The 19856-nt window shown below is 34.2% G+C and overlaps 2 protein-coding genes across 4 annotated transcripts; both read left to right on the top strand.

Moving 5' to 3' along the window:
• Positions 1 to 5880: 5880 nt before the first annotated feature.
• On the top strand, positions 5881 to 11730 carry LOC114717934 (SEC12-like protein 2). Its single transcript, XM_028903171.1, has 10 exons — positions 5881 to 6249; positions 6688 to 6782; positions 6999 to 7149; positions 8553 to 8644; positions 8810 to 8909; positions 10150 to 10225; positions 10306 to 10426; positions 10543 to 10659; positions 10749 to 10816; positions 11387 to 11730. The coding sequence occupies exons 1-10, from the start codon at positions 5968 to 5970 to the stop codon at positions 11497 to 11499; spliced, it is 1215 nt and encodes a 404-aa protein (XP_028759004.1). The 5' UTR covers positions 5881 to 5967; the 3' UTR covers positions 11500 to 11730.
• Positions 11731 to 13498: 1768 nt separating this feature from the next.
• LOC114717931 (2-dehydro-3-deoxyphosphooctonate aldolase) lies at positions 13499 to 19573 on the top strand. Of its 3 annotated transcripts, none has more exons than XM_028903168.1 (15): positions 13499 to 13548; positions 13693 to 13757; positions 13871 to 13968; positions 14282 to 14378; positions 14968 to 15033; positions 16018 to 16077; positions 16198 to 16272; positions 16356 to 16440; positions 16730 to 16788; positions 17169 to 17213; positions 17790 to 17888; positions 18151 to 18198; positions 18334 to 18381; positions 19038 to 19097; positions 19452 to 19573. In XM_028903168.1, the coding sequence occupies exons 2-14, from the start codon at positions 13722 to 13724 to the stop codon at positions 19092 to 19094; spliced, it is 873 nt and encodes a 290-aa protein (XP_028759001.1). In that variant the 5' UTR covers positions 13499 to 13548; positions 13693 to 13721; the 3' UTR covers positions 19095 to 19097; positions 19452 to 19573. The 3 variants fall into 3 exon arrangements, with proteins under 3 accessions (XP_028759001.1, XP_028759000.1, XP_028759002.1); XM_028903167.1 differs by having other exon boundaries at positions 19272 to 19565; XM_028903169.1 differs by lacking the exons at positions 19038 to 19097; positions 19452 to 19573 and adding an exon at positions 18465 to 18879.
• Positions 19574 to 19856: the final 283 nt, after the last annotated feature.

Below are 19856 nucleotides of genomic sequence, written 5' to 3' on the forward strand. Positions count from 1 at the left end.
TCTTTCTTAATACCCTATCTCCCTCTTCTACTTGATTATAGTTGAGGGAGTATCTATAGGGGTAATTTAGAGAAAAATGATAATATGAGAAATGAGTCTTCTATTTAGGACCAAAACCAACTCAAGAATTGGGTCCTATATTAAGGACCGGAGGAGTAATAAAATTTAATTCACAACATTCAAATGAAACAAAATTCATAAGCAATAATCACCGAAGGAAATATAAGACCCTACAAAAGCATAACCCTTGGGATGAATACCGTGGCCTTCTCCTCCTTACAAAATTAATCTAAAGGAATCAAATCAATAGCATAATATAAAGGAATCAACAGCATAATCAAAAAAAGTAAAATCTACATAATGTAAGCTCACAGTATAATCAAAATTATAATGCAGAATGATACCTTCTCCTCTATACAAAATTAATCTAAAGGATTAAGTCAATCAATAGCTATATTATTTGATTTGTTTTAGGAACAACACTCTTGATTTATTTCAGCAACAACAATCTTAATTTATTTGATTATTTTAGCAACAACACTCTCCTCCCTTCTCAAATCTCACAATAGCCCAGAGAGAAGCAGCTCTTTGATCTTAAAAAAACAACCCAGCTAAAAAAAAAAAAAGGTGTTGAGCTTTAGGGGTGTTCATAAGCTGGGTTGGGCAGGCATGCCTCCTGCCCGATGCTCGGCCCGAAAAATGAGCGGGCTGCATTTTGTGGCCCGTTGCCCTGCCCTGCCCACAGAAGCTTTAACCATTTTCAGGCTGGGCAATAACGGGCTGGGCAGGGCGGGCTTCTAAACCCAAATAGTGATACCTTGGTGAAATTTTTTTTAGTTAAAGTAAGAGTATGTTATAACAACTATAAAGAAATAAATACTTGAATAAACAATAAATTCAACAAATCAATAACTTTGATTTGTCTTAAATTGATATCTCTTTTAATATAACACTAAAGTGAGCTTGCTTTTGTATCTTTGCAAAACAACCAACAATAAAAACAAACTAAAAGATACTAAACCAAATTAGAAAAAAATTAAAAAGATAATAAGAAGGAAGAGTTACGCATATCACTAAATGTATCTATGGCAAATGGAAGAGGGGAGAATAATATATATTATTATATATATTATATATCATTATAAGTATTTCTGACAAAAAAAAAGAATTATAAATATATATATCACGGGCAGGGCCAAATGGGCAGGGCAGCATACTATGCTCGTAGCCCAACCCTGCCTATAATATGCCTAGCCCAAAAATGCCCATTTTTCCATGGGCTGTTTTTTTACCGGGTTGGACAGGGCTATTTTTTTGCGGGCTCGAACAGGCATATCGGCCTAGCAGGCTTAATGAACACCCCTATTGAGCTTACCCACAAGGCTACAACTCAATGCCTGAACCGAAGGTGAAGCAAGACGTTCGTGAACGATAAGGGTGAAGCAGGATGTCAGCGAGGAGAGGATGGATTATAGAGACTTGGGACTAACGATGTGAGCTGCGAAGGTGAACGGCAAAGGCGAAGCAATGTGAGTGGCAAACAGAGCCACAAAGGAGGGAGTGCCCCTGTCAGTGATCAGGCGACACTATGGATTTTGTTGGGGTTCACGGCAAGAGTCTGGGATTGGAAGAAAGTGGAAGAGATCTCGGTGATTTGAAGGGGGCGGAGAGGATTTTGATTTTCAGAAATAGGGGAGGAGGATTGAAGGCTCGAGACGGCGGGCTGAATGAGGGAGGGAGAAAGAGTTTTTTTCCCATTAATGCTAAACGATGTCATTTTGTGTGTGTTGGGCAACCAAAAAAAATAAACCGGGTGAACCGCCCAACCGATTATTATCTGTTTAACATTGGTTTTTACCGGTTGGACCGGTTCCCTACTGGTTCACAGTGGCTCCAGTTTTTTCTCCAAACCAGACCAAACTGGCGACCAGTTTACTAATTTTTTTGGTTGAACTAGCTGATCTGGTCTGGTTTTTTTCTCCTTATTTTTAACAGCAAATAAAGGAGTTTATAGTGGAAATGAAATTCAAAAGTGAAAATAAAGGTGGAAATAGAAGTGAAAGTGTGTTTCGTGTGAGATGGAAGTATGACCTAATTTTTGGTCAATATGCTAAGTTTTAATATGAAATGACCTATATGTCCTTCCCTAAAAATCCTAACCTCGACTTAAACAAGTCACAGCCTCCTACAAATCATCATAAGCCTTCACAAAAAGCCACTATTAGCGACCATCAACCATCAACCATCAACAATAATGAGGGGGGCCATAAATCACATCAGAAATACATGGCTAACACTCGTTGAACTAGATTAGACTTGATCATGATAAAATTAAAGAGATGGATCGACTTCAAACTCGTGATGGAAGACTCACATCTTTGATTGATGATGTTGTATAGAGATAGCAACACCCACTGTGGTTGATAAGAACGCTATCATCTCTAGTTCAACATTACCTAATAGTTTTGCATGGTTGGATATGGGTTCAGTTTTAGCATAAGAGGATAAGGAGGTTTGCATTGTCGAAAGAAGGAGAGGAGAAGAAGAGGATGATGAGGTAGAAGAATGATGAGAATGGAGAAGATGATGAGTATGGGTTCGATTTTAGTAAAAGAAAATGGGAGGTTCGCATCGCCAAAAAAGAGGAGCAACAAATTCAAAGAACGCCGTTTGATACGTTGCTGAAGAGAGTTGATTAGACAATAGGTTCTTTGAAAAGAGGTAAAGAAAACTAAAAAGATATTCAATGAAGTTGTTTAGTGATATTTTTCGGTTAACAATCTATCTAAAGATTGGTCGTTGATAAACTTAATGATGCCATACGATCCCCTATAGTCAATCCAATCTAATGGGATAAAATTTTATCATTGTTGTTGATAATCATGGTGATTTGTTGTGATTCAATGAGGTTAATGAAAAAAATGAAATTGGCTAATTAAAACAATTAAACTCTCTAATGATTAGTCTTAAAAACTCTTTTAAGCTCTTTTATTAGCCCAAACTCACATTTTGGTATATACTCCTCCGGTCCTTAATATAAGACTTAATTTTTGAATTGATTTTGGTTCTAAATATAAGACTTATTTCTCATATTTATCAATTTCTCCTAAATTATCTCTATTGATACTCCCTCAAGCATAATTAAGTAAAAGAGGGAGGAAGGATATTAAAAAAGATAATGATGATATTTTAGGAAAAAACATGTCACATTTCTTATAATTAAATAACTTACCTAACTTTTTTAATCTAATCAAATTAGTTAAATAGGTCTTATATTAAGGACTAGGAGTATTAATATTTTATCAATCTCGAACAATGCAAGACTTCTTTTGGTACACTTTATAATTCCAATAGAAATAGAGGTATTTTAGTGATTAAGATATTTATTTATTTTCTCTTCTCTGATTTTATTGTTCATCGAAACAAAAGGCTAATAATATTTTCTTCCCAATTTTCTTTTCTCTTCACTCTATCTCCTTTTCTTTTATTTTCTTCCATCTCAACTTCTCTTTCCTTTTCTTCACATCCAAATGGAGAGGAAGAGACATGGGAGATGGACATCCACATAAAATACCTTTAATACTTCAGATTCATAACGCATTATGTCTTTTTCATTCAAATGATGTGCCGATTTATTTACAACGATTGTGTCGATTTATTTACAGCAGCTATGATTCAAAACACCCCTAGTCCTGGTCACACATTGGAGTGAAGTGAAGGAGATTTATGGGTATTCATTTGCTGGGATGCTTCTTGCATAAATAAAATGCCACGTTGCACAAGTAATGCCAATATTTTTTTTTAATAAAAGGTCAATTTATTTTTTTTAAAATTACAAAGGCAACTAGGCATGTCTTTTTTTTTTCCCCTAAAACATAGGTATCCTCCTATTAAAGGCAATCTTATTCGAGACACTATTAGTCACTGAATGTGGACACCTCTCCTAGCGGGGATTTAAACCTTAGTTCGTCATATTGTGAGGGACTAGTCCTTTCCATTATGCCCAACTCCCGTTAGTGGCAGCTAGACATGTCAAATATAGACAATCTAGGCAATGTCCGAATTTACCAAATTGACAGGCCGGTCCATCCCTATAAGAACAAAAAAGTAAACAGTAACCCAAAAAAAAATCCAAATGGAGGTCAGCAATTTGGAGGCGAAACACTACTCTCAAACTTGAGCCAGTCATATGGTTGCCATACAAGTCTTGCCCAAGAGTTCTCCTTCGTAAAAGAGATGAGAACTTTGAAACATTAAGGCTCCGTTTGGGTGACACCCCAAACCATGGTTTGGGTGATAAGTCATCCAAACACCCACTGGTTTTGGATAAACCGTGGTTTTGGACCAAAACCATGGTTTTGGCTCCAGAACTATAGTTTTGGAAAAAGCAGAAATTTTTTGCTTTTGGAGAAAAAAGGGAGAGTGTGAGAGCTTATAGGATATGAATTTTGTTATTTTTTTTATAAACATATTTTTTTATAAACATATTTAATCTTATATTTTAAAAATATATATACATATTAATTATTTATTAATTATATTATCTTATGTATTGTTAATTATGTTAATAAAAAATATATTATTAACAATTTTATTCCTTCAAATTAAAATATATCATAAAATCTATTTTTTCTGTAATTATCATATTAACTTATGTCTTTTTTTTAGTAATTTGTATATATAAAAAGTGCTTCTGATAGCAACTATCCAAACACTCTCACTTCTCAAAATCACTTTTTCATAACATTTATTCTTCCCAGAATCTATTCTCCAGAATCACTTTTTCAAACCACGGTTTGGTTTCATCCAAACACACCCTAAATTAACGTCACCACGAGACCAAATCTATAGCACGCAGGGCATTGAAAATTTCCATTGTTCAAGAAGCACACTGTTAAACTTACCTGTCGGAAGTTAGATGAACCCAGAGGAACATTGAGGGGGCGGACCGTACAGGATTCGTTTACCGCCCAACGGGATTATGCTAAAATCAGGCGGACACTTGTATGCGAAAGAAGTAAGAACAGTCAGAAGCGGGATGTGATAAATGTCAGGTAAAAAATAAAAAAAAGATGTGATAAATGGATAAAGGCAAAAAAAATGCTCGGATTAGTTGAAAATTATTTTTTTAATAAATCTAAATAAACTCTCTTATATATTTATTTTATATATCATAAAATTATTTTTAAAATTATAGTTTTGTTTTCACCTAAACATTCTCAAAATATTAAAAGAGAGCGAGAAAGAGAGGAGAAAATGCTTGTTGATGCTTGTTTGGGGACCACCTGCGGTCAAAATGTTTTTTTTTTAAAATCAATTAAATATATATATTTGACCATTAATTAAATAAATATATAAGAAAAAGAGAAAATTATGACAAAAAACTATGAACCATCTCAAAGTTTAAGATTAAATAGCTTTTAAAGTTATGACTAGTTTTTTTTGAAAAATTATTACTACCTCCGGTTCTAATTATAAGAACCAGTTGACTAATTTGAAGAGATTAAGGAAGTAAGTTGACTTAGTTATTTGTCTTAAATAGGTGTTGTCTTTCCTAGAATATCCTTGCTAATCAAGTGTATTGACTGGAACTATCATTGTTAAAAAGGCTACTTTAGAAAAAAATGTATAAATATAAAAGATAAAGTGGATTGAGGTTTTATATTTAGGATTAAAATAAAGGTCAAAGAGGGTTTTATATTAAGGACCTGAGGTAGTATTATACTTTTTACATATAATATTTTTTTCAAAGTTTTCTTTTAAATAATTTATTTTTTATTGAAAAATATTAATGACTCCTGGCTTTGTAAAATGGTGAGGATTCTAATGTATTGTTGCTCCCTTCTGATTCTGCTGCAAACGGTGCCGTATAAAGGTAGCGGAGGGCAGCACTGCAGCAGACGATAAGCGCACCGGAGGGGGAAGCCAGACGCCCAGAGTCAGAAGTGCATAGCTCCGAGAAACCCGATGGTGGGAAGTGCTGGAGCAGATCCTCCAAACTTAAAGAAGTACGGCGTTCCTTCCTATTCAGTCGCATGGATCCCACCAAATGTTATCAAATCAGTGGCGAATCAAACCATTGGTGAAGCCTCTGACAACACCGACAGCTCCCCGCCTCAGCCACCCGAGCAGTTCGGCGAGCATTGCCTTGCGATCACTGGTGGTGGTGGTGAAGGCAGCAGCGGCATCCCCAATGCTGTGTTGCTTGCACATTTTGATGTCGCATCTAATTCTCTGTCTGATCAGCTAGTATGTTTCGCTCTTGCTTTCTTGATCCTAAATTCTCATGGATTTGATTTAGCCATTGTTTTAGGATTTGAAACTAGAGGAATCAGATTTGAGTAATCTCCAATTTTTGTTCTGAGGTGCAAAACTGATTCATGCGTGTTTTTATCACAACTACATGAATTTAGGCTCGTCTTAGCAGTGTGGTCGTGAAAGCTGATTGGGCTGCTTTTCTTTTCTTTTTCTCCCCGCCCGTGTATTGTAAAATCGAGTTGTCTAGAGTGCTTGGATTCTTACGTTTTACTGCATTTTGATGTGAACTGTTTAAGAAAATTATTCAACATCAAATGGTTTAGTAATTTTTGTAATTAAAATTTAAAATTGTAGAAAGATATCATTAAAATGTGTAGCTCTTATTTGTCTTATTCCGCCATTGTTTGCGTAATTTCATCAATATTACAGGTGGGCAGACTTGGGACTGATTCTGAGTTGCCTTATAGAATGGCACTTCACCCCGGTGGAGATGGCCTTATTTGTGCCATGCCAAAGAGTTGCAGGTATTTTGCTTCTCATTTTTTCCTTGTTTCCTTAGGTTGTTTCCTTTCTTAAAGGTATTTGTTTGTATCATAATACATTGAGGAGTTGTTGTGGTACAACTGGAAGTTTAATCTTAATACACACTAGGCAAGATACTAACTTGTACTACATCAGTGGAGCTTCATTATCTCCACCTTTGAAACATTGTAACATGAAATTCTGAATTGTTCATGCAGATGGTTTGAATGGAACCAAAACAAGAGTGCTGAAAGTCATAAGTTAGGTCTGAAGGTTTCTGATAAAGTACTCAGTGAGTTGGAGGATGTTGGGCAGCAGTTAGCCCTGGCATTTGACAATGATGGCACTATGCTAGCTGTTGGTGGGGAGGTAGGTAAAGTAATTAGTAACATTTTTATTATGATAATGATACTGCTTATAACCAAGAAAATCTTGTGTAGCATGAAAGAAATAGAGGCTGTGCTGAAGCATCTCAACTAATATCCCTTTACTGCTATTCTTATTCTATTCAATGTGCAAATTTATCATGGTGTGTAGATCCATACTCTTCACAGTCAATTAATAATGGCATTTAATGCTAGAAATTTTAATCAATATTTCCCCCAAGACGAAGCAATGCCAATGTGGTGTCGTCATCTAAAAAGGAAGTGGATAAAATTCTTCAACATTTCTCCCCCTCCACCACAAAAGAAAGGAAAAAAAGAAAGAGAATAAAAAGAAAAGGAAAAAGAACAAAGAAAGATGGAAAGGAAAAATTAATTTAATGTTTATTGTAGATTTTTGAAGAAGTTTGGATGACTTCTACCTTACTTGATAAATTGTCAATCCATATGTCATGTTTCTAACTCTGATGTTAGATTTACAGTCTCGAGTATTTTATTTATACTATGAAGATATGGATGTCATGTTTTATATTATGAATTATTTGCCACTTATTGGTGAATCTCATGATGATATGCTTAGCAATTCGCGAGTTGGAAGCATGCGTTCAAGATTAAACAGAAGTGTATTCATTGAAAATCCAACCAAAATGGATGCATAGGAACCGTATGCTTTGTGTTTTCTTCTTTAGTATAGCAATATATATGTGGAGAAAGATTTTGTCTCACAAGCTTAGAGCTAAGAGAAGGCTATGATGGTTTTCTATATTGTTTGACATGCAAACCTATTAGGTATAGAGTATATGGCACATGTCTACCATGTCCCATGCCTAAAATTGAGTTTAATTAGGAGAATGAAGTTCATACAAAGCTCTTGAGCCTTGACCACCTGGTTAAAAAGGCTTTGCTAACATTTGCGATATCAATATCTTGTATTGAAAAAAAAAAAAAAAAGTAGTATTATATTCTCTCATTTCTATGAATCGTTAAACAAGTTTAAATTTATTACAAAATGTATAAGAATGACTTTGTAATTTTGTTTGGAATTGGTCGAAATAGAACACAGGAGGGTAGAACTTTGTAACAACATGAAAGTTTTGTATTGATTTGGGATGTGGAAGATTTATAGCTCGTTTGGATATGCATATTTAAGTGCTTATAAGCATATTTTACGTAAGTTGGGACAAAACTTCTCTTGTATATTCACCTCATATTTTGTAAATTATGATTGGAAAACCGCTTTTAAACCATTTCAAAGAAGCCCTTAGTTGGAGCTGAATGCTTGTGGTTTCAGGGTGCTTCCTTATCTTTAGATGCCATATGAGCAAGAATGTTCTGATTTTGATAAAGGAGCGGGATGCTATTTGATTTTCTGATTTTGGTGTGGTGCAGGACGGCAATCTGAGGGTTTTCAAGTGGCCTAGTATGGAAATTATTCTCAATGAGACTAAAGCTTATTCGACAGTAAAAGACTTACATTTCAGGTTTGTTGTTTAGCAATATTATGGAGATTTTAGTTTTTAATTGAATACTACAAAAGAAAAAAGGAAAATGTTTTTGAAAGAAAGAAAAGAGAAGTTCTGTTTAGTGTTTACCCATTTTATTTTTGATGAGGATTTCCCTTATAGTCTGTTTTCATTGTCTTGCAGCTCTGACGGTAAACTGCTCGTCTCTCTGGGAAGTGGTGGGCCGTGCAGAGTTTGGGATGTTTCCTCCTCAATGGTTCTAACTTCCATATCAAGTAAAAATGTGAGCAATTGTCACTTACAGAGAGAATGTTAAGTTGACTGTAAAGTTTAAACTAACGTGAGTGACATTGGATATACTATGAACTGTACACTATTATTGGCAGTGAATAAGTTATGAAATATGGAATCTATAAATTAAATAATTAATAGAATGTAAAGCTTTATAGTTATTGCTAGTAATGTTAATTTCTTTATAGTTTTCTCATCATGTTTCCTATGGAGCATCATTGCTATCAAGTTTCTACTAATTGATTGGGAGATAGCTTTGCAAGGTAAATTAGAAGAAGGTGATCTTTCGTAGTTGTCTTTTTCTGGCTATTGCATCAGATGGAGGTGATTTGTACATCTACACATTAACAAACAACTGATGCTTTGATCAAAAGCATTCTAACAAACTAGTCTGATTGACATATACTCCTCAGCTTAGAGAGAGATAGTGAGGGATTTCTGATTTCCTTTTGGGTTTCTTTCAAATAACCTTACTCCTTGGGATTCTATTGTAAATCTTCTTTTGATCTGGACCTTTAAATGATGGTGGTCAATTTGTAAATGCGTTAGAAGTATTTATTTAATGATTGGGTGCATTTGTCTGTTCTTTCTCTTCACATTCCTTAATTCTGGATTGATGTTGCTCATATATATATATATATATATTGGATTGGACTAAAAGGAGCTTAAGATCATATAAAGCAACTTTGAGAAAAAAAGAGGAATTGGTATCCGATGGTAAAGCGAGCGATTATGCAAATCATTGATATCAAGATAAAATATAAACTTTACAACATGCTATATTATCCAAAGTCATTAATAGTCTAGCTGGTTAAGCTCTGTCCAATATGTAGGAGGCCAAATTAGTTAAATGGAAAACAATAAAGGATCGGATGAAACAAAGAAATTATATTCTTTGAAGCTTTTTTTTCATCTCATGCCACACGTATATGTATCCTAATTGTAGCCAAACTGTTAAAGAAGTATTATGGAATATCCTCCATGTATCTGGATATAAATGATAGTTCTAATCTTCAAGATCTAGCCAAAATGGACTAGTTGAAGGTTTCAATTTTTTTCCCGCTGTGTTACACTGCTCAACTGGGGAGTGTTCTGAACTGCATTCATTGACTATAAGACAATATAGTGCTTTTGCTAATCTTTTGTATAACCTTTTTCCTTCACTAATCATTTATCCTGATCATCTCTTTCACTATTTGTAGACCAATCATATTTTGTTAACTACAATGCAGGGTGAAGTATTTAGCTCTTGCAGATTTTCTCAAATTAATGATAGGACCCAGGTCTTGTATATTGCTGCCATGACAGGTATATTCTCACTGGATTAGAAGTATTCTGAGGGTAATTATATTTTATTTAATTGACAAGTATTTTATTGCTGGATACAGACAAAGGTGGAAGCATACTGACATGGGATGCAAAGACTGGGGCAAGGATTGGCTCAAAGCATATTATTCGTGATGCAATCTCTGCGTTCAATGTCTCAACTGATGGAAAGTTAGTTGCATGGTAAGTAATCTGATACTTCTTCTCTAGTGATCAATGAAGATAGATGCATCTTCCTGACGTCAAGGGTGAGACTTCTCAAGAACTTATCTATTCTGTTTTGCTGGGTTGACATGCAGTGGAACACCTTCAGGAGACATTGTGATTGTAAATTCGACAAATATGCGGATTCTGTCAATGATTAAAAGGGCTCACCTTGGCATAGTAACTGCGTTAGCTTTCTCTCATGATTCAAGGTTTGAAGCCAGTACATTGTTACTGTTTTTGCCAGGAACTTGAAGCTTGGATATCGAAAGTTAGTGATGGTTTTGAATCTTGTGTACAGGGTGTTGGCTTCTGTATCTTTTGATTCAAGTGCAAGGGTTACTGTAATTGAGGAGAAGCAGAAAAATGGTATGTGCGTATTTAAAACTAAACTAGCTTGATAACTGAATCAACAAGTCCCTGGTTTTTTTGTTATACGATCACTGTAAATGGGTATTCCGTTTTGTTTAATCTTTCATGAAACCAAATATTAGTTTAGAATACCGTATCCAACGCACCATTTGCTGCACAACTTAATGTGCTGAACTTTTAAATCCCATTTGGTATGAAGCAATGGGAATAAGAGGTAAGGATTGGGATTAGAATTGAGAAGATCTATTAACAGAGTGTTTAGTATGAGTGATTGCTTGTTACTTAGGATTGGGGAATACCACCTCTCTATGTGGTATTCTCCAATCCTACCTATATCAGTTTGCTCAATCCCAATTAATAGGTAATCCTTCATACTAAACACTTTCTAATATGTTTTCTCAATCCCAATTCTAATTCTTACTTTTCATTTTCAATGCTTCACACCAAATAGAACTTTAATGGTTTCTCTTGAAGCATAACTTCTCTGAAGGTTGTTGGAAAGTGTTAGATCTTCGGCTGTTGAGACTTCCATGATCACTATTAATACGTATGTTAATCTCTTTTCAGAAGGATTGAGCTTATGGATTGCTGTACTCTTCATCATACTTGCAATAGCAGCTGCCTACTTCCTGAAACTTCAAGACATTGACAAGTTAAAGTTATATTTTCTTCAAAATTGATGTGCAATGTTAGCTAAAAAGTTTTGTAAGTGGTAACAGCATAAACTTCGATTGTGGGGGCTGTAGATGTCTTTTTAAGTTCACATGTTCAGTGATGTATAACATAACTCCCTTGTTGATAGGTAATAATATTATCAGAATTATCACTCACAATTGTTAAATTCAGTAAGACTAAATTGTAATTTCCATAAGAATTAATAAAAATTTTGAAAATTTCAGTGATAATTTTAATCGTAAGTTGTGATTTTTTTATTTACTTTACTACATTAAGAAATTTTAAATTCTTGATCATTGTTTACGTCTTATTCTTACCACTTAGGGCTTGTTTGTAATAGCGGTGAGATTCTTTAAAAGTAGAGTTTTAATTGGAGAAAAGTTTTATTTTGAATTTACATGAACGTGGTATCTGTTTGTTAGGCTCTTTTTTTTTTGGGTCAGTTATTTATTTCTCTTCTTAACCGTGGTGCCATGTCGAACTTCAATTGTTGCATGAGAAGGTTGGGACCACAATTTCCTAATGGAAAGGTCCCTTAACCGTGGTAGTTTTTTTTTTTCCCACTTTTTTCAGGGTAAAGAGCTATTTCTGTGCATGCATGAGAAGTTGTTGCCTTCTTGCGAAAAAGTTTTTTTTTTTTTTAAATGAAACACAATGGTCCATTAATCAAATCAAAATTACCCTGAAATGAAGTCTAATTTGGGATGCTTGAATAGAATCAAAATCATGGTTTTAAAAATATTTTTACGGTATAGAAACTAAATATATGGAGGAGTTTATTTCGATTTGCGAAAAAATATTTTTTAGAAGCATTTCTGGTGCTATCCAAATACCCCAACTTCCTTTTATCATTCATCACCTTTTAAAAGAGGTAGTGGTCGAACAAATGTGTAAGAATTGTTTACCTAATTTCCTACCTGCCTCGGCAAAGACATAGTTCAAAGGCATTTCAATTTTCATATGCACTTCCTCTATTTTTTTTAATATAAAAACTCACTAGATATTTAATTTAGTTTTAATTATAAGACTTCAATCTATTTTATTTTTAATATTTATCTATTTTTTTAAAGTAGTTATTGTAATAATTGTACATATTAAATGTTTTATTAAATAATATTTTTAGTTAATACATATGATTACGAAGGATAATTTATGAAAGATAGTACCTGTTTTTTTATAAATAACTAACTTAACTATTTTTTAATACCTTCAAATTAGTTAATCAAGTCTTATATTAAAGATCAGGGATAGTATTAAACACAGAAAATGTATTTAACTTAAATATGTACAATCACCTTTATCACATGCGTAAAGTATTTTTTTCAATATTTATTAATGGAAAAGGATGATAGTTTGGCTGTATTCTTTTATACTAATTTACAAAAATATAAAGAAAAAGTAATCTTTTTTCTTAATTACTATATTTGCTATATTCAGAATTAATATATTTTTAAAATATATTTATTTTAAAGAATTAGTTTACATTGTGTTTGGTCAGCTTAGAAAGTGTATATTTTGATTGAAATAAAGTTAAAAAAATTTAATATATTGTGAGGACTTGAATTCTTGATAAGAAAACTTAAATGGGAGAATGAAGGTACAATTTAACAAGAAAGATTGTTGTCAAACAATTTAAGAAAATTATTTTATAATTATTTTGCAATGGTATTATTGCCAGAATAACCATGGTAATCAATCCAAAATACTACTAACCATGATCATCTTGATGGTTGATAATAAGCGATAATTGATGATTAGTTGATTACGGATTTCACTACAGAAATACTCACTAATATATATATATATATATATATATATATTTTTTTTTTGCAACGGAAATAGTAATCACTAATATAAATAGTATTAAGAAAAAAGGAAAAAAAAAATGAATTTCGTGAAATTCCACTTTGTGCGAGACGACGCCATAGATGCTGCTGCTTCTGGTCAGGGAAGATAACCACTCTCGCTGATCGTGCAAGACTTCCTTCACGCTCTCTATCCGTCACGGTCGGTACTAAGCCAATTTGCTTCTTGTCCTTGGATTCTGAGAAAATGTTGGAAACCCGCTGAGCTCTCTCTCTCTCTCTCTCTCGCTCTCTCTCGCCCCTGTTATTTTTAGAATGTAGCTTACTTTAAGGCTGGGAAACCTTGGCAACAACATTTTCTGAATTTCCTTAGCGCTTTGTTGTTTCTTGCAGTTCCTTTTGTGTTTCTTTCGACTGTGAAAATGGATCCATCTTCAGTTCTGTTTAACCAGCTTAAGGTTTGAAGCGATCTGCTTCATTTTTACCCTCTGTAATATTTCATTAAGCAATTTGGGAGTTATGTTAATAATGGATTTTTTATTGTTGAATTTGTTTTCTTCGGTTACCCCAGTCAGCAAATCCATTCTTCTTGCTAGCGGGTCCAAATGTGATTGAATCTGAGGAGCACGTTCTACGGATGGCTAAGCACATAAAGAGTATCACATCAAAGTACGTTATTCCTTGTTTCCTACAACTAACTTCTTCGTAGGCTGCTGGCAACATATTTCTTTTTCTTGTTCTCTTTATCTGGCACCGCTATACTGATATTTGTCTGTTCCATAAGCTGGATGAGTTTACTCTTCGCTTCAACTTGTATAGCCTGAATTTATTTGGAATCCCCTATCTGCTTCTTTCAGCCTGCTATTTGAGTTATGTAAAAATTAATTTTTATGAAATAGAGTAACATATAAAGTGCAGTGAGCAAAAGGTATACTTTTGTATGTGTCGGTGTCTAACATGATCTCGAGTATATAATTGCCAGGGTTGGAATACCATTGGTTTTCAAGTCAAGCTTTGACAAAGCCAATCGGACATCATCCAAATCATTTCGCGGCCCGGGCATGATTGAAGGATTGAAGGTTCAGAAACCTACTGCTTTTAATTGCACCGCTCTTTTCTTGTTTCTTGAGGAAATAGGATGCTTCTATATCTCTAGTGATTCTGGAGTTTTAACAAAAAAAGCGTTAGTTATAGATGCTTAAAAAAGGAAGCAATTATTTATATTTGTGCCAGATGATTTTGGCTGGATGTTGCATGAGCAGACCCTGTGGCATGACCTGGGTAATCATATCTCGGCCCCTTGTAGGGCTCTGAAAGTTATTCCACGGGAATGCTGACCTGGGTCAGATGTCACCTCTTGCATTGTTAACTACATTCTGGGCCATTGTTACTTTTGGATGATTCTTCATTTTTAATAATGAGTATGATAAAATATTTACATAAAAAGGAATTATGAATATCTACTAGCAGAGGTATTGTGACTCAACTAGAGCAGCATTTTTCCTTTGACATGACAATTGCATCATGATAGTAAATTTGTCAAAACCACAGAATTTGATGTTGAAAAATGCCAATTGTAGCTCATGCTTAGTGCACCAATTTTGCTATGTTTTATTGCCTAGCTAACCCAAAAATTTGATTGTCTACATTTCTCATTATTTTCTACAGATACTTGAGAAGGTCAAAATAGCCTATGACATGCCTATTGTGACAGATGTGCATGAGGCTATCCAGGTAATGCATGTGCTTATATCTAATTTCAACCGTATGAATTTCTGCCCATTTAAATGCTTGGAATAGATTTCAAATTTCTAGCTTTTTTTGCTTGGATCAAGTCTTTTGTTCTATATCTCTATTGTGATGAAGGTCATTCAAATTATCTGCTATTTTGATTTAGTGTCTCATGCAGTGTCGGTGATGCCAATCATGATGCATGGATTGATATATAACGTCAGAGTTGAATTCATGATTTTTTAATTTGGGAGTTTAGGGTTTATACATTTAGGTCTTTACAAAATTGCCAGAAATTGCAAATTTGTAAATCAGCTACATCTTTCAATAACACTAGAAAAATTCAAAACATCATAGATGGTCATGATCTATGGCTAAAACTGTTCTGGCTTTAATTTGTTTAGGCCACCGGAATGCAGTTCAATTATTATCATTGCTAAAAGGCGAGAAAAAGCTCAATGACAATTCAAGCGGTGCTTACCCAAATGCAAGACATAACGACTTGGATGAACAAGGAAAAAAAATTAGGCCAGTATTTTCTGATTGTAGACCTTAGACCTTTAGGGTTTCTAATTAACAGATGTTATTTTAGCGGACTCCAGCTGGTTGTCCATCCTTATTATCAATGATTCTTTTCGCTGTTGAGTGCCCCTGTGTATTGCATGTTTGTGGGAGACCAAAGAAATTGATCTATCTGGGGATATAACTTTACAAAAAACTGTGTTAGAGTATTAATTGGTTCCAGACCATTAAAGCTTGATTTGACCTTGCTATCTTTCCCTTTCTGTCTGACTTGTACCCCTCCATAGTTGTGAGTTAAATTGGCTTTCAATTTTTTATTGTTAAATTCATAATACATCAGCACTTTAATTTACTGAAGTTATTGAATGGATGATTCTGATATGTTCTTATTAAAGGTGCATTTTAATGAAGTTTAGACTCCTAATTTCTGAACTAACTGTTACACATTATCTTCTATTTTGCTAGTGTGAACCAGTTGGCAGGGTTGCAGATGTTATTCAGATACCAGCATTCTTATGTCGTCAAGTAAAATAACTCCCCCCCCCCCCCCGGGTTCAATTACCAGTACCTGTAGAACTAACTGAACTTTTTGGTGGATAGACATCCCAATTTAACTTATTTCTTTTATTTTCCCTCTTATGACAGACAGATCTTCTAGTGGCAGCAGCCAAAACTGGAAAAATTGTCAACATCAAGAAAGGCCAGTTCTGTGCTCCTTCTGTAAGTATATTGTCCAATCTGATGTGTTCAAATTCTAATTGTTGCTTGTCTCTACATATACTTCATAAATATCAAATATGCAGGTCATGACAAATTCAGCTGAGAAAATTAGATTGGCTGGAAATCCAAATGTGATGGTTTGTGAGAGAGGAACTATGTTTGGTTACAGTAAGTTTATAGCATCTGTTCGAGCTCTTCATAATATGCCAAAGTTTTGAACTGCCCTAATCTTGCATAACAATAAACTATTCTTTGTTTGCTGATTTATCGTGGTTTCATTATAGTCTTGTGCTTTTCAAATTCAATTTTATTCTGAGTCACCTGCCCTTCTCCCTGCTGTTTCTTGTGCAACCATGATTACATACTCGAAATTTAGTTTTATCTTAAGCAAGTTAGAGTTATTGGTTGATTATGTTAAAAAACCAAACTATATTAATCCTTTGCTTTGTTGTTGTAGATGATTTGATTGTTGATCCACGAAACCTGGAGTGGATGAGAGAAGCCAATTGTCCTGTTGTAAGAAAATAATTCTATTATGGTTCTCTTTAGAATATGAAATTCGGGATAAATTGTTCAAATGATCCCTTGATCCTAGCTAATTGATCAAATATCAATGTAACAGTCCCCATTATGTTCATAAACCATTCTATTTCTCATTAAACTAATCAACAACAACAAAGCCTTATCCCACTAGATGGGGTCCGCTACATGGACTGCACGATGTCATTGAGCCTTATCCAAAACCAAATCTTTGGATATATTGTTAATTGAAAGATCTTGTTCGATGACTTCATTAAGTGTTGTCTTCGGCCTTCCTCTATTTTTTTTTAGAGGACTTCATACTGTTTGATCAACTCTTCTCATTAAACTAATCATTTAAATATTTTTTACGGCAGGTAGCTGATATCACACATTCATTACAACAGCCTGCTGGGAAAAAGGTATACTTAGCATATCATAATGCCCTCGTTTGTTTTGTACGGAATATGGTTCTGCCTCTTATTATTTTTCACATATAGTATATTATGCAGCAGATTGTTCTAGCATGTGGTGCTTTTGACAATTACTTAGGATAGAGATAAATGTATATTGCATCTTTTTTTCTGATTTGAATAAACCTTTTCATAGCATGTCATACATTTGAGGGAAAGCATAATTTTGGTTTCGCTAGATTCATGATGTCAAAAATCCTTGCGCTACTTCCATTAGCTGCTGGACCAATATCATTTGGAATCTTGAGTATTTTCTCTTACTGTCTTTGTTGTCCAATCCAGTAAGTCATTTTGGCACGGTGCAAGGACACTTTCTCAAGTATGTGTATCAATTGTCCAACTGGCCTTTCTTGACCTATGGGTATTTTTCATCCAGATCTGATATCCATTTTCTTGCTCTTGCCTAACTTTTAAAAAGATTCTTTCATATCTTTATCGGTGATTATATTCGTGCTTCTTTGTGTATTAAAAAGATCCCCCCCCCCCCCCAAAAAAAAGTGATAATAATTCTGATTCTTTATGCAGTTGGAAGGTGGAGGGGTTGCAAGTGGAGGCCTTCGAGAATTGATACCATGCATTGGAAGGACGGCAGTTGCTGTTGGAGTGGACGGGATTTTCATGGAGGTACAGAGAATATGCTAAAGTCAATGCTGATATTATTAGTTGTACCATAAAATAATTTTTTACCCAAAATATCTGGTTTGAGACTCCTCTTGCTTTTCTGTTTTAGTTTACAAAGCTTTGATATGATGGAGACACTGCTTTGATATTGTCTAACACTGTTGTCTACTAACTCATTGTATAAATGGAGTATTTCAGGGTTATCTGACAAATTTAGTTTGTCTGCCATTGAGATTCTTTTTTTTTCCCCCCCTCTGGTCTTTAGGTACATGATGATCCCCTGAATGCACCTGTTGATGGTCCAACACAGTGGGTGAGTTTTGTTCTTATCATAATAATTTATATTCATAAACAATCCCTCAGTGTTCATTTCTGTTTGCTTGCTCTATACGTTTATATTTGAAAGGGTACCTTTGATGAATCGTTTTGAAACCCCCTCATATGACAGCCTTTGCGCCATTTGGAGGAGCTGCTGGAAGAACTTGTAGCTATCTCTGTAAGTCTCAGTTGAAATTTAATAGTTTATTATGAAAAGTAATGATTTTATGGTAATTATTATTATAGTGCTAATCTTTACAGCAGTAGATGATGTGCAATTCATGAACTCAAATAGGAGAGAGAAATGGGGAAAAAGGGAGAAAAAACGGTGTCTAGAGAAAGAAAGGAGCAGAGAGATGTGAGGGAGTGTAAGGATAGCAATTTTGAAAAAATATTATAAATTCATCAAATGGTTGGACTTCCAAAATTAAGGTTTGGTCTGTGATGGCGTATCTTGCTTGCCCTGCTTTCTATTGGATGATTGAATTATATGTGAAATCAGTCAATTTTAACAATCATTTACATAAATCACTTCGTTATGGGTTAGAAACTTGTCAAAATGATTAGATTTCAGCTATGCTTTCTTTGAAATTTGTGACCGTGCAGATATCTTGCCTGCCCTGTTTTTGATGAATGAATATTTTTCCTGATTAATTAGAAGAACAATTGCTATTAAGTCCTATGAACTGGACGTTCTATTAATTACACCAATCTTATATTCCGCTGTTCATATCCGATGGAGGTGTTATCGAATATGGAGTGACTATTTTTATTGTTAATATTTGTAATTTTGAATCCATATATTTGATTAGTTTATTCTTTGCTGTGTTTTAGAGGGTAAGCAAAGGGAAACAAAAATTCAACATTGATCTCACGCCATACCGTGAATAAAAGGTACACAATGCTTCATTTTCTATCTATTAGCTGATAATAGCTTATGTTTATCATCACTTCTAATTTTCTATTCATTTGTACGATGAAATTCAAATTATAATTAATGGCGTAAATTTCTTTGGGTCAATGCAAAAACCCTAGTTGACTATTCTCTGATGTAAATTTCAATTGCAGGTAACAATGGCGTTTCCAGTCATGCTGAATATGGTTTACGGAGTATTGTTACTAATTCTGTTCTTTTCAAGTTTCAAGGGTTCAATTCGACACCTTGAATCGTGTTCATTTTTTATTGTGGAATTGTTATGTATTGAAAATATTATTTGATATTTGATGGTCCATCATTGCTTCCTTCAGGGCAATGCATCTCTATTTGATATGTGAAGTTGGCATCTGCCCACTGTCCTCAATGCTGCAAGTCTGTTATACAGTGATTTTCTATTATTTGATTTTCTGTCACACAAAATAAAATAAAATAATTCAAAGAAATGATTTTAGTTTAAAAATATCCCCCGTCTATGAATTAAATAACAACAAACAATTATTACTATAAAACATTAATGCATTATACTTTTTTTGGGCTGTTGTGACGGATACCATTGTAACGAGATTAGGGTGTGCTTCTCATAGTGAAATTGGACTACTCTAATGACATGCTCGCTGCAAGCATTAAAATTGAGGGCCATAGCAACACAATAACAGGTATAAAGTACTCAATTTACAATGCCCTTTTAACACCATGTAACTCCTTCTCCTAACTAA

Source organism: Neltuma alba, unplaced genomic scaffold, assembly GCF_004799145.2.
Source record: "Neltuma alba isolate B1F8T4 unplaced genomic scaffold, ASM479914v2 tig00011783_pilon, whole genome shotgun sequence".
NCBI lineage: Eukaryota > Viridiplantae > Streptophyta > Magnoliopsida > Fabales > Fabaceae > Neltuma > Neltuma alba.

Bases quoted from the DNA above. Each gene is read 5' to 3' on its own strand.
- LOC114717934 (XM_028903171.1), top strand. From the start codon at position 5,968: ATGGTGGGAAGTGCTGGAGCAGATCCTCCAAACTTAAAGAAGTACGGC. The intron at 7,150-8,552 runs GTAGGTAAAGTA...GGTGTGGTGCAG, and splicing joins TGCTAGCTGTTGGTGGGGAG to GACGGCAATCTGAGGGTTTT. The intron at 10,660-10,748 runs GTTTGAAGCCAG...TCTTGTGTACAG, and splicing joins GCTTTCTCTCATGATTCAAG to GGTGTTGGCTTCTGTATCTT.
- LOC114717931 (XM_028903168.1), top strand. From the start codon at position 13,722: ATGGATCCATCTTCAGTTCTGTTTAACCAGCTTAAG. The intron at 14,379-14,967 runs GTTCAGAAACCT...TATTTTCTACAG, and splicing joins GCATGATTGAAGGATTGAAG to ATACTTGAGAAGGTCAAAAT. The intron at 16,078-16,197 runs GTAAAATAACTC...CTCTTATGACAG, and splicing joins CAGCATTCTTATGTCGTCAA to ACAGATCTTCTAGTGGCAGC.